This window comes from Rousettus aegyptiacus, unplaced genomic scaffold (genome assembly GCF_014176215.1).
Source record: "Rousettus aegyptiacus isolate mRouAeg1 unplaced genomic scaffold, mRouAeg1.p scaffold_m13_p_10, whole genome shotgun sequence".
Classification (NCBI taxonomy): Eukaryota; Metazoa; Chordata; class Mammalia; order Chiroptera; family Pteropodidae; genus Rousettus; species Rousettus aegyptiacus.
In genome coordinates this window covers 25,080,474-25,094,374 of record NW_023416285.1, presented here as the reverse complement: position 1 = coordinate 25,094,374, position 13,901 = coordinate 25,080,474, and the positions used below count along the sequence as shown (strand labels likewise).

At 39.2% G+C, this 13,901-nt stretch overlaps 1 protein-coding gene across 1 annotated transcript in view; it reads right to left on the bottom strand.

Moving 5' to 3' along the window:
• The window catches only part of COL25A1 (collagen type XXV alpha 1 chain), a 387,771-nt gene extending 378,528 nt beyond the window's left edge, over positions 1-9,243 (bottom strand). Inside the window, 2 exon segments of the mRNA XM_036227627.1 lie at positions 7,114-7,183; positions 8,262-9,243. Coding sequence (XP_036083520.1) covers positions 7,114-7,183; positions 8,262-8,558 — 367 coding nt within the window. The 5' untranslated portion in view covers positions 8,559-9,243.
• Positions 9,244-13,901: the final 4,658 nt, after the last annotated feature.

Sequence of the window (13,901 nt, the reverse complement as noted above, 5' to 3'; positions counted from 1 at the left end):
TGCTAAGTATGATGGGAAAGAGATGTGATTCCAAGCTATTAGGGGACATGGGTAATTTTTTTCCTCCTGCTTTTATTCTCCTTACATGTGAACTCTTTAGGAAACAAAGGAAAAATAGGCTCTACCCCTGCCACAACCAGGCTACTTCTAGTTATATATGTTCTGACTCTCAATATTACCATAATGCACACACAAGAACTGGCTACAATTCATACAATTTACTCCGTCACTTAGCCTAAATGTGAAAATTGTATATAAATATGTGCTGACCACATTTCAAACATAAGAATAAAAACTTAGTGTATATAATCCAGAAGCCTAGAGCTCCTAAAATCTAAATTATTAATATCCAAACAAACAGACATAGTTTTTGGTATTCCTGGCAAATCAGACTAAGTAATCATACTAAAGAACATAATATGAAAAAAATAAAGAACATATTTCGACTCTGGTATTATGTGGTAACCGAAGTTGAAATAGAGGCTCTAGATGAAATCACGTCAAAAGCATGACAATGGTTACAAATATTCTTGAGTCTGAGAAATCATAAACATAAGCACAAAATCCCCAACTGATCAATTCAATTACATTTAGTTCACGAATTCCACCTATTTACTAGGCTCAAGCTGATATCTGTGATATTATCTACTAAATAAACTTTTGACTAATACAAATGTAAAACTTACTAGATTATTTTAAATATCTTTTAAGCTGGTAGGTAGGACATTCCAGTCTTCAAATACAGATGGAAGAAATTGTTTGCTTTTTCTATAAATCTTTTCCATTACAAACAGAAGTCAAGAGGCAGAAGTTAGCTAGGAATTTAAGTGAGAAGCTGGCATAACACAGGACATCCCACTATTCAGCTCAGTCTCTCCTCCTTGTGGTCACAAAGAGAAGATGCCTGCCATCTGGTGGCATTTCTTCAAGGAATCCCATTATTTAAATGACTTTCAGAAAAGTCATTTGAAGAAATATATGATGCCAATGAAAAGTGCTCGGTTTTAATTTGTGATTTCTACTTACTTCTGCTTCCCACTCTTGTGCATTTGCTGCTTTCTGAAAGTCAATTTTAAAATATTTTTTAATTGCAAGTTAGCTGAACACATCCCAAATGAAACAATAACTATGCATGTCTGAGAATTCAATATGTGGGTATGCTACAGTCATTTCTAACATGATTTTTTTTTCAAATGTTAAACACCATGGTGCACTGAACCACTGCACAGAACTTCACCCCTGTTGGCAAACCAAGGAGACCAGAGCAGGGAACCCACCTCGGCTACAGCCTGCAGTCCAGGCTGACTCACACATTGTTTTCACATTCGCAGCTTCCAACATACCACCAAGTAATGACTATCAAGTGGAAGGAGAGAATAAAACACTTTTCATAATAGGTTTTGGATGGTTTCTACTCAAAATAACACAGCCGGATGTTATTTTGATGAGTGTCTGGTAAGGTCCCCCCTGCAGCAGGAAATGCATCCCTGGACTGTAAAACAGTCCTGATTCTGGCATGTTTCCCAAACAGCCCTCCATTTACCTTATTTTTCTGATAAAACAATGCCCTACTTTTCCATTCCTAGACCTAATTTTGACATTCAAATACTGGTTTTTTTAATGCCAGGTAGTTGATTTTACAGTTACAAACCAATCGGAGTCCTAGTGGGTTATTACGGCCAAGAGGCTGTTTGTACCTAAACATTCATCCAATGAGCCCGAAAGTATTAACACCTATACAGAATTTAAGCCCTTCTCTTAAATAATTCTCAACTCATGAAAAAAAATTAGCAGAATTACTGAGGTAAGAAAGAAAAAAGGATATTTGAAGAATTAACTTAATAACTTTTAGACAAGAGAAACAGAAGAGAAGCTAAGAAACAAGAACACCGCTTCAAGAGGCAATTTGTCCTGGTCCTTTGGGTGGCAAGGCATTTTGCCAGCTGTCACTACTCCACTAATTAAAAGTGTTACTCCCAAACTGTTATACGTGTTAGGACTGAAACCATTTAACATGAATGCTTTGAGGCACTTGGATGTCACAATGTATTGTTTGGCCTTACAAGAGAAGGGGATTGCTATTCTCATTTAAATAACACTTATAGCATTTTACTTTGCTTTCTTTCTGCAAATCATTTCTGACTATTCTTCACCTTACATAACTGAAAATCTACACAGTCTTAAGCCCTGGCTAGATACACTCTTTCCATTCATTGCATTGTGCTGCTAGTTAAAAATAACATACAGCATAGTGAAAAACCACTATGCTATACGTTATTAGTAGGTAATACAGTTTTATATGATAGAGTAAATTTATGTAAGGTAATTTAAAGGTCTTCTCATACAATGGGAAAATGTGCATAATCTTAAAACTACAATTGACATTTCTTTTCACCCAAAATTGAGAGAATGTCACAAAGCAGTCACCAAAGACTATATCACTCATGTATATGAATCAGAGGGACTTTACTTGTCTACATTTATTCTTATTTTGCATACATGTTCATAGACTTGCATATATAGGGACCTCAGAAATGATGTGGTATATCTTTTTTTATCTCTAGCTAAACTCACCACAAGCAGACAGATTTTATCATTATCAGTGAATGCAAGAAAACCAGGTCAGCTGGTACTATTCAGTACCACCAGGCAGGAAGTTTCAACTCTTATTGAACCCAAATCTCACTGTTTCAGGAGAAATGTAGAAGAATAAATTACCATCCTATCTACCACAACCCCTTATATAGTATAGGTACTTTTTTGTTTCAGTTGGATATCACTGTAGGTAAACCAGGTGTCTGTGCACTTTCATCTGACCATGAATTCTTGGAAAGCCAAAAGCCAGGTAAGGCTATGCCTATCAGCTTTTTATCCATTGCTACAGCTTTATCAGTAATCAGATGCCAGATCTTCGCATATTATGATTTTCTCCTACCGTGAATTTCTGTTTTTTCCCCCAGAGAAAAGAAAAAAAAATCCTTAGTATTTACAACATGGAAGAAATTCTGGTCACGGGCTCCAAAGTATATTGTTCTTTTTCTCAGTTGCACTTGTTACACCTATAAATTCATGTCAATTTTAAATAAATGTTTATCATCTTCATTGAAATGTAAGCTCCATGAGGGCAGATACCAAGTCTGCCTTGCTCATCAACATATTCCAAGTATCTAGCATATTTGGCACACAGAAGGCTCTTTATACCTGGGATTTGACAAATGCTCTTCGAATCATTTTAATCCAAAAATTTTATTTTGGGGATATGAAAATAGAGTCTGTAAAAGTCATTCACAAAAATGGCTTGCCCCAGATTGTATAACATGTTAATGACAAAGCCAAGACTAGAATTCTGGAGTCTTTATTGCTCATTCACATTTTCTCTCCATTACACCACAGAGGCTCTTACGCCTAACACCCTGGGTAGGCAACGGTACTGATGAGTAAGGCACAAAAACATTTGTGATCTGAATATCATTTGGTTGGCTGCCTAGCTCCCAGTGTTCTTTATCAACTGGAACACAGAAACCTTCACCATAAATGCCTGGTTTATACATATTTTATGTAGGACTCCAAGAACAGAACCCAAAATGGAATTCTACAGCCAGAAAAAAGAGTCAATTTATTCTCAAATATGAGGGTCAAGTTTTACAGAGGCCAAGCCACAGATGCCAGCTGAATTTCCATGGTTCAGCTACTGTTAATCAAATATTCTGCTAAACAGAGCTCCAATTTGTATGGGTTTTTTTGTTTTTCGATTTTATTTTGGGGTTTCTTTAAAGCAAATATTCAAAAAATTGAGCTTCTGAGTATATAAAAAAATGTAAATGTGAATTTTCAGGGGTGAGGAAGGTGATCTAAAATTGGATTATGGTGATGATTGCCAAACTCCATAAATTTTAAAAATCTTTAAATTATACACTTAAAATGGGTAAATATTATAAATCACACTTCAGTAAACTTGTTAAAATAAGTGTGAAAATGAGTCAGATACTTACAGTATTTCTTTTTATAAACATCTGGCATCAAAATTGTAGACATTCTTAAATATCCCCACATACTTTTAAGCTCAAGTTTTATCCACTTCAATCATGGTTTACACCTACAAGTTCAAAAGTTTTTCCTGCAATTTTGGAAAAATAATTTAGCAGACTAATATAAATATCTTCGTGTAATACTAAGAGATACTGAGTTGTCTGACTAAAATGATTTACAGATATATTTGTATAATTAAGCATAGTGTTCTAGTCCAAAACCTGTCATGAACTAGCCACTGGGTTTTGAGCAAGTTATACCTCTCCAAACCTCAGTTTTCCTATTTCATGTGTCTCAAAGGACTAAAGTTAAATAGCATAGACTATAGTAAAAAGAATGGTAATTGTTATCACCTAACGAATAGCTATTAATATGCCAGACTGTTTAAATTACCATCCTATAAGGAAGGTATTATTAGTTACTTTTTTGAGGTGAGGAAACCAAAACATAGAGTTTATTAGTTTGACCAAGGTCACCCAGTTATTTAGTAGCGGACCCATTCCATTCCAGAACTGTCCAGCTCCAAAACTTATACTCATTCTCTTTTCCTCACTAGACTTTGGGCATTTGATTCTGTCAGATGTGGCATGAATCCTGACCTTGCTCTCATTATGTTAAGTTAGTCACTTTTTCTAAGTCCAATTTCCTCATCTATAAAATAAGATCACTAATGTTCAACTCTCAGGGTTGCTGTGAAGATTAAATTAGAGTGCTTCCCTTACAATTAGAAACTAGTCCATAATATTCTTTCTCATCCCTCTCTAATATTAAGTTCCTTTCCGTGTTTTAAAAAAAAAAATCTATTTAAAAAAATGTATAAATTCCATGGTTTTCTTATGGCCTACCAGGAGAAACCTCAATGGGACTGAGTTCTATCAAAAGCAATTAAAGTGAACACAAACAACACAGCATTAGTCCTTTGCTATCAGTCTTTGGCTCTGTGACGGAGACTGTCAACAAGAGTGTCAACTTCAAGGGGTAGGCATCTTTCCACAGGAACTGAGCAAGCTGAGGTCACAGACTTGTCTCGTTCTGCCCTACAAACAGATGTCTGGGTGACAACTCTTAGTCACTGCAAACTGTTAGAGCCAAACCAGGTGGGAAGCGCTGTATCTCCTTTCTAATCCTCTTGGCCAGCCTGTTCATTCCCTAAAACAATACCTCACTGACCATAACTCAAAATAACTAGTTTTCTCCCAATATAGTATTTTCAACATAATGCCTTTATTTGGATGGCGTCTAATTATTCCACAAGCAGAAAAGAGTGTGTCTATAATAGTGATTTGTCAGCAATGTACACCTTCAAATATTTACCTCTCGAGTAACCTAGTGAAAACTGATGTAATGTGGAGCTCTAGTGGTGGCAAGAAAGTAAAGCAGCCATTAGTGAGAGCCAACAAAAAACCCAAGGAAAATGTCATTTATTATTTATTTATTATTATGGTGAAATCACCATTTATTTTCAATTACTGTGTTAAGAAGAAAAATGGTTCAAAATGCTCTTCCAAGATAAGGTAAACTCTAAATGTAATTAACTTTCTTCCAGATCACAAAATAAACCTTAACAACTAGCTTACATCAAACATCATCATGAAGCAGTTAAATTTAAAAAAAAAAAAAAACAGTGCTGTGGTTTTACCTCATTCACTAGGAACCCTATTAATTAAATATTCATTATTTTTTACACAGCTAGCAAGTACTGTATAGAGAAAATGCTAGACTCTAAGTGGTATGATCAGTTGAAGTCCTATACCAACTGTCTTGGGAATTTAAATAATCTCTACAAGCTGATGAGGTTGTTGAGAGTTAATTCCTGCACTAGAAAAGTGCCTTCCTTGAATTTCTGACTTCTGAGGTCTTTCCCAACTTAAAACAACCAAGAATGAAACCTTCAATGTCAAACATTAACTTTGCTAACTCAATTGAAAGGGCTTCATTTACAAAAAAATATATATGTATATACAGTTCCATTATGGTCAACAATGTAGCAGAAGATAAAAAGTAAAACTTTATGATGTACAACTGGGAGTTGACACTTAAAATTTCTAAACATGGTGCCTGGTATAACTGTGTTATCGTGCGAAAAAAAACGAGTTATTGTTAGACTATCTCAGAATATGAAAAAATACAGGAACTAGCCTTTCCATATTTAAGTATCTAAGTATCATGGTCCTGAACATTACAGAAAATGTAAGAGACTCACTTACCCATAAGTCATGATAAAAGAAACTAAATTTTCCTAAATACATTAACAACATTTATCTGAAATAAAAATCTCAACTCCTGGGAGTTTTTCATGGCTTTTATCAGCTGAAATCCATGAGATGTTTTCCAATGGACAGATTCAAAGGGCTTCTAAATCGTTAGGTCTACAAATGGCTATGTAGGAAGCCTCAGAGGTCTATAAAGGAAGATTTAATGATTACCTAAGAGTTTTATTCATTGATGTCTCTCTTTTCCATCCTTCTACTAATATGCTATCATTAATATAATTCACTAAAGCTGCACAGAAAAATGGTAAAAATATAAGCACCGTTTCTGAGAGGTTCTTGAGAATGCAGTAGTTTGCAATGGGAAGCTCAAGATAAAGAACTAGCTATAGGAGAGAGCACTTTTTTGATTGAAAAGAATAAAAGCAGAAGAAGCTAAAGTGGCTTACTAATATAATCATATGTCAAAGGGAACAAACGGAAAGCTGTACTAATGTGACATTAGCCACCAGGCAATTCAGAATGTAACATGTTCTGCAGTCCTTTTCACCGTAGACATTAAAACTGAATAATACTGACGAATATTTTTCAATCTGTGGATCTCGGAACTTCATCTTTATACATCATCTTGCTTATATTTTCCTCGTTGATTATCTCTCCTTTGCTTTCCCATAATAGACCTTGGTATGTTGCTTAAAATAATATTTGGGGCTTTATTTACCATTCTTTTGACTGAGACATATTGATTTTATTAAAGTAAGTTGGGTCTGCATTCTTTCTTTACTATTACTACAGGTAGACTTGACAGACATGGGACTTTTGTTTTAAAATACTCTGCTATGGAGCAAACCTTGTTATAAATGTTCCACTTTACCTGCTGGGCAGTTACATTCTGAAGGTGCTTCTCTTGCGATTCTTATTTTAGCCATATGTTCATAGGATTTCTGCAGGGAAAAAAAGAGGTATTAAGAACCATCAGTAGCACTGTAGAAAAATGGTTTCTTTAGGAAGTCTCTGCTTGATTTATGAGCATTTGATAGCCTGCATAACTGAAGTTTACATATGTACTTGGACTTTAGTCAAAAGGTAACAGTACCCAAGCCCTAAAAAAAGAAAATGACCATTGATGTGATATCAAGCCTGTGGGACTTCTATAACATCTTTCTCCATTCTTCCAGTACCACTACCCTCTCACTCAGCTAAAGCTTATGCAGTCAGTGCAAAACCTGGCATTAACATGTTGCAATTGTAGGTTAAGCTATAGATTTTAAAACAGTCAATATTTTATACATGAAAGTCAATGGCTTATCGTATTGTGCTGCAACTACTGCCAAACAGCCTCTCTATTGGAAGAGCAAGTTGCAAAAAACCTAACTCTAGTTTGAAGGTGCCCCTGGTTTTGATAAACAATGTGCATTCCATTCAACTCCCAAGTCCAATGGCTCTGCATTCATAAACACCTCTGGCATTACATCTCTTACAAAAAAAAATTAGCTACTATTTTTTTTTCTTTTTAAACATTTAATACAAACTCATTCAATGTATGATATGATTGATTTTAAATCACATTTAGAGTTATTTTACTCTTAAGCATGATTACCATCTGTATGTTAATAACACCTGTGGCCCTAACCTTCTTAGAACATATAAAGGACATAATAAATATCCTCTCTGCAAGGAATATTCTCCACAAAACTAGAGAAGACCCACATATGACTCTGGAAAACTAAAAAGGATATAAAATACCACCCTGCCATTCTGGTCACCCTTTCCCCATTTAGATTTCCATATTTGTTTAAAACATGCAAACATTCAGAAGAGTGAGGGAAAATGATACAGATAGAAAGGGTGCTATCAAAGGATGTGCATATACAAATACATACTACAACGAGATGGTCTTCTAGCATATGCACACACAGCCACCCCAAGTATGAGGACAGTAAGGGCAGAGGCAGGTCGTGTAAATAGAATCACGCCTGTGCAAGATGTTATCCACGTGCAAAACACCCCAGTCTTTCACACCTGAGCCAGAAGTCGCTCCACTTTCTCTTGCACCATTGCTTTGAGCTGATCCAGGCAATCAGGAAGCAGACAGATGGAAGGGTCCCCTTTGGCGGATTCGAGAGCGGCGACCCTTGCCTGGAGGTCGTTGGTTTTCACCCCCAGGTACAGACAAAACATTACGGCCACAAGTGACCAGAGGGCTGCCAGAGCTGCGCACGCGGGCATGGTCCGGGCACAACGCTGCCCAGCGGGGCTGGAGTCTTCGGAGCCCGGCTCCCGGGCCCCTCCTTTCCCTGCAGGCTTCTTCGGCAGCATCGTGGCAGGATCGACTGCCTCGGCTTTGCCTCCCACCCTCTACCACTTCCAATAATCTTAAAAGGAAAGAAAAAGGACGACTCCTCCAAAGTTCAGTCCCGGTGGCAACGAAACTATTTGGCGGAGTGGGAGCCGGGGCGCAGAGCTGGACCCCCGCTCTCCTTAGCGCTGAGATCAGCAGTCGTGGACCGTTCCCTCCGCCTTCTTTTCCCTACCCAGCTGAGTGCAAAGAGCACCGTCAGTCTGGGGACTGGTGGCAATAAAAACGGGAATGAAACCCACTTGGATGGCCCTGCTGGTCCCCCAGAGGACAGACACCTCTTTTGAGGTCCCTGCGAGCGACCACGCAGGAGCCTGGGGACAGCGGGCGAGGGCTGCTGGGGCGGCCGCTCGCCTCGCCCAGGAGCGCGGACCTGTTGCGTCCGTTAGTTCCCCTTATTTCTACCTAGTCGGTGTTTTCCCGTACGCCGACCTGTTTCCCACCTGGATTCAGTTCCAGGCGAAAAGGCTGAGCGAGGCAGCGGGAGCGCAGCGCAAAAAGGGTGCCCCGGGAGTAGAAGAGAGAGCAAAAGAAATAACCTTGGAGCAAAAGCAAGCCGCGAAGCCCAAGTCAATGCTGCCCCAAGGATCTCTGCAGCATCGCGCGTGCGAGCCTTAAATACCCTCCGGGATGCTCGTGTGTGAGTGTGTGAGTGCGTGTGTGAGTGCGCGCGCGCTCCAAGCCAACGTTCCGCCTCCGCCCCCTCCCGGCGCGGCCTGAGCCGCCGGCCCCGCGGCAACGCGCCCCCCTCCTAAGCCCCGCCGAAGCCTCTTCATTATCCTAATGTATTCACCTTCGCTCGGCCCGCGCCCGCCCCAGACCCCCATGGGGCAGGGAGCTGAGCGGGAGGTCTATGTTAGCATAATATATGCAAAGCATAGAGCTGCCGCCGTGATTGGAGAGGAGCTTGGTGACACCTCCCCCTCCACGGAGTAACTTCAGTGTCCCCGAAGGCCAGTTCTCCCGCCCTGTCCAGGGGCCGAAGCGGGGTCCACTGTGAGCCAGGCGGCAACTCCGGCTTATACTGGCTCGGCCCAGCGCCCCCTCTTTATCGCGGTTAAATCTGGAGAAATGGCCTCCTGAAGGGAAGAAGTAGAGCAGAAAGCTCCAGCTCTCTCGATCTTCACTCAAAAGCTGCGGCGGGAGCTCTTGGGATCTCGCTCTGGGCAGCCTTTCTTCCCCCTCCCTCCTCCCTCTTCCCTCCTCCCTCCTCCCTCACTTTTCCACATGCCCAGAGGCTGTGTGTCTGGCTAACGCCCGAGGTACATTTCCCCACTTCCCTTGTCTTCCCACGGCCTCTGCAGAGTCTCCGCCTGGGGAAGTTTTCTCTCCCTTCCCCCAGTTTCCTTCCGTCTTGACGAGGCCGAGTCTCCTCCCCGCTCTGTGTTCCTAATCTATACTGGGGTGCTAATGCGTTTTCCTGATCCCCTGTTTTGTGGAATTGAAAAAAGGAGCGTTGAGGTACACATTTCTCAGGATTTAGGAAAGGACTGAAGAATGAGGTCAATTTTTCCTCTTACCTGACTCTTCATGCTGCTCCCTTCTGGATCAAATTACTAGTTCTCTAATGGGATTTTTGAAAGTAGGTAACAAGTAAGTAGCAGTCTACATCTAATTGACTTTGGGGGGAGGGGGGGAACACCTTACTCCAATGAGTTTCTTGTCTCCTCCCCACCAGAAACACTATATATTTTTCCTGTCCTTAAGCTAACCTCAAATTTTGCTCATTAATGTAAACAATCAACAAAAGACTGCAGTAAGCTGATCTTTCACAAATGTAAATGGATATTGCTAGGTATGAAGCAGGTTAAAGATGTTTCTACATGTGTTTATGGAAGAAGATACAGGAATAAAAACAGGATGAAACACAACATTGGAGGAAAACTCAGTGAGTTTTGCTATAAAATCAAAAATGTAATTCTTTACATTTGTATTACACAGTAGTTCCCAAAGGGTGGTCCCAGACCAGCAACAACTGAGAATTTATGAAAAATTTAAATTTGAGGGTCCCATCTCCATCTCCGGAATCAGAAACTGCTATTGCTGAACCAGAAACAACAATCTGTGTCTTCTCAAGTCTTAATGGTTTTGATGCACACTGTTGTTTAAGAACTAACTACTGGTGTAATGCTTTACAAAATAGATTCAAATATATTTTTTTTTACTCCAAACTCATAACCCTGTGATGCAAGTAAGGAATTATTGGCCCCGTTTTATATATAAGAAAGCAATTTTCAAGTCACATTTAACTGTGATTAAATGTGTTTCCAATAATAGCACCCAAAGAATGGGCACAAATTTTTTAATATGTCAGCTCTTCTGATTTTTCAATTACCTGTTTAACCATTCCTTAGTCTCCTTTGCAGCCTTTTTCTCTGCCAATCCTCTAAATAGTGGTGCTCCCCAGGTCTCTACCTTCTCTTCTAACTCTGTACACTAGCTCCAGTAGTGCTCTCAATTACCATCCTTCACTGATGAGTTATAAACCCATATTGCAAGCCCAAATCTCTCTTCTGAGCTACAGACGTAGAGCCAATTGCCTGTCTGCCATCTCCACTTCAATGTCCCATAAGCAATTCCAACTTAAGTTGCTTACCTCCAAACCCTGCTCTTCTTTTGTTTTCACCTCAATAAATGGAGCTGCAGTACATCCACTGTTACCAAGACAAAATACCCAGTAACATCCCCAGACCTCTCCCTTGCCCTCCTCCTCATCTACCTAAATTTCTTCAATACCTCCTATTGTCCTTAAGATGGAATCGTATATCTTACAAGTCACCACCTGGTGTTTGACATCTCTTTTCCCTCATTGTTCATATTTCCCCCACACTCTCCATGCCACTTTCTCTGATGAAAGTATGGAGACAAAAAGAATGAAGAACTTTCTGGATGAGGCAAGACATCTCTCTCTTAAATTTCAGTAGAAAAAGCCATTTTCTGTGCTGACTGATGATAACAGTAAGTCACACATTTAATTTCATGGTGCAATGTTTTTATATCATGCTTTGTGAAAATTGGCCATGAGAAGGTATACTAACAACTCTTGCAAGCTTTCAGAACTGTCAGATCTTAGTGGAGCGATAAAGTTGGAATTTTGTGGATTTAGGATCTTTATCCAGAGGATTAATTTTGCTTTATTTGTTTAGTGTGCACAATAGCCCAGAAATGTACTGTCATTAACACTAAGATTTCCAAACCCAGTAGATTCTCTGCATCAAGCACTGGGGAATGTGTGGATCAAGAAAGCTTTGGGGATTTGAACCCATATTGTTCTATAGATTCCTCAGACCACAGTTGGTTCCTGTATAGAGAAGGATTCAAAAAAGTAAAAATAGCACTAAAAATAGTGTATTCTAGCTGACTTCAATTTACCTAAGACTAATATCAATACTAGTAAAAGGCAGGTAGCTGGTTGTAGAACAGGCATGTGATTGGAAGAATAATGGACCCCCCCCCCCAAAGAAGTCCACATTCTAATCCCCAAAACTTATAAAGGGAGATGTGACCTTACTTGAAAATATATATATATATTTGCAGATGTGATTAACTGAAGGATCAGGAGAGGGAGATTTTCTTTGAGTATTTGGGTGGGCACAATGTAACCACAAGGGTTCCTATCGGAGTCTCAGAGAGAAGGTGTGCTGATGAAAGCAGAGGCCAGAGTGATATGAATATTAGCTTCGAAGGTGGAAGCCAAAAAAAGGCAGTCTCTAGAAGCTGACAGAGTCTCCCCTAGAGCCTCCAGAAGGCATGAAGTCTTGCCAACTCTTTGATTTTAGGACTTCTGATTATCAGAACTATAATTAATAAGTTTGTGTTGTTTAAGTCACTGAATTTGTGGTAATTTGTTACAACAGCCATGGAAAATTAATAGAATCACAATCACAAGAAATCAGTTTTCATCTGCTACAGCATCATAAGCAGTTTGCTAACTACCATAATGCCCTATAACTCCAGCAGGCCCTGTCATAACAATCCCTGTCTCCGGAATGTTTACGCATTCCTATTTTACTGACATACCCATTGGGAAAGAATTGGCGAGATATGCCTTCTCCCATGTCATGTAAAATTAGGATAACCTCTTCTGAGACATATTAAACTGAATAAAATAACGTTCTGTTTCTTTGATGTCTCCCATTGGTGCAACTCAAAAATAGTAAACCGGTCAAGCTGTACAGTCACTCTCATCTCTCCTCCCTACTAATGCTAGCCCAGCCAGAACCCTAACCCAGGTCTTATCATTATTGCTACACTACTGTTACCGATCTCTAGATCCCAGGAAATAAAGATTTTGGGAGACGCGAGACCTGAGAGACATGGCAGGAAGCCAAAGTGAGAAAGAAGGTGACTGGAGGGCGGGGGCGGGGGTGGGGGACAAGATAATGGAAAAAAATGAATAAGAGAGAAGAAAAGAACTTTTTAAATAGGTAGCAGTGTTAAGTTTTTAGAAAGGCATGATCGACTCCTATATGTTTCTAAGAGGCTGATGGATAAAAGATATACGGCATAGAGGTGAACTAACACATATTCAACATTACGATGTCTTACGTGTATTTAGAAAGCTCTTCTGACCAAAACAAGTAACTGAGATAATCATATTATGTGGTTTTTAGATATTAATTACATGACAGAAAAGTATTTTAATTTAGTTTTAAAAATATCTTTTAGCATCTTTAATTTTTAGGCTAATTAGTATTCCTAAAACCACAACTTGAACCAGTACTCACCACCAAAGCTATCAAACAGAAACAAAGGTCTGAGGGGATCATGACCATCATTGTACACTCACTACCAGCCGCCATGTCTTCCATGTCCCTTAATAAAGAAAATGATAGAATTGTGTGTTGTATTGAGCATACTATTTCATAAACTTCAGATGAGAATGTGCTCTCAGGGGAATATCTTTTAAGAAGACAGAGTTTCCCAAATAGAATGAAATAGGCAGTGAAGTGAACTTAAAAGATGCAGGTCTCCCACAGCTAGGCAAATTTCAATAAATCACAAACAAATTATAAATATCTTTAGGAGCAGAAGGGAAGTATATGGCTCTTAGTGACATGTTGAAAACTTCTTTCAGACAGATCAAGGACCTGATCCCTTTTACACAAGACTGGTTAAGCAAGGGGTTTACAACTGTAGGAATCCAATAATCAGGATAACGGCAAGTCCTCCAAATCCCATTCCTCCCTTCACGGAAAGTTTTATGTTTGTTTGTTTGTCTTTTTGTTTCTGTTTTATTTTATTTGAAAGAAGAATTTTTTTCTCAAATCTTAAATAACAAGATAATAACCCCACTTAGATTT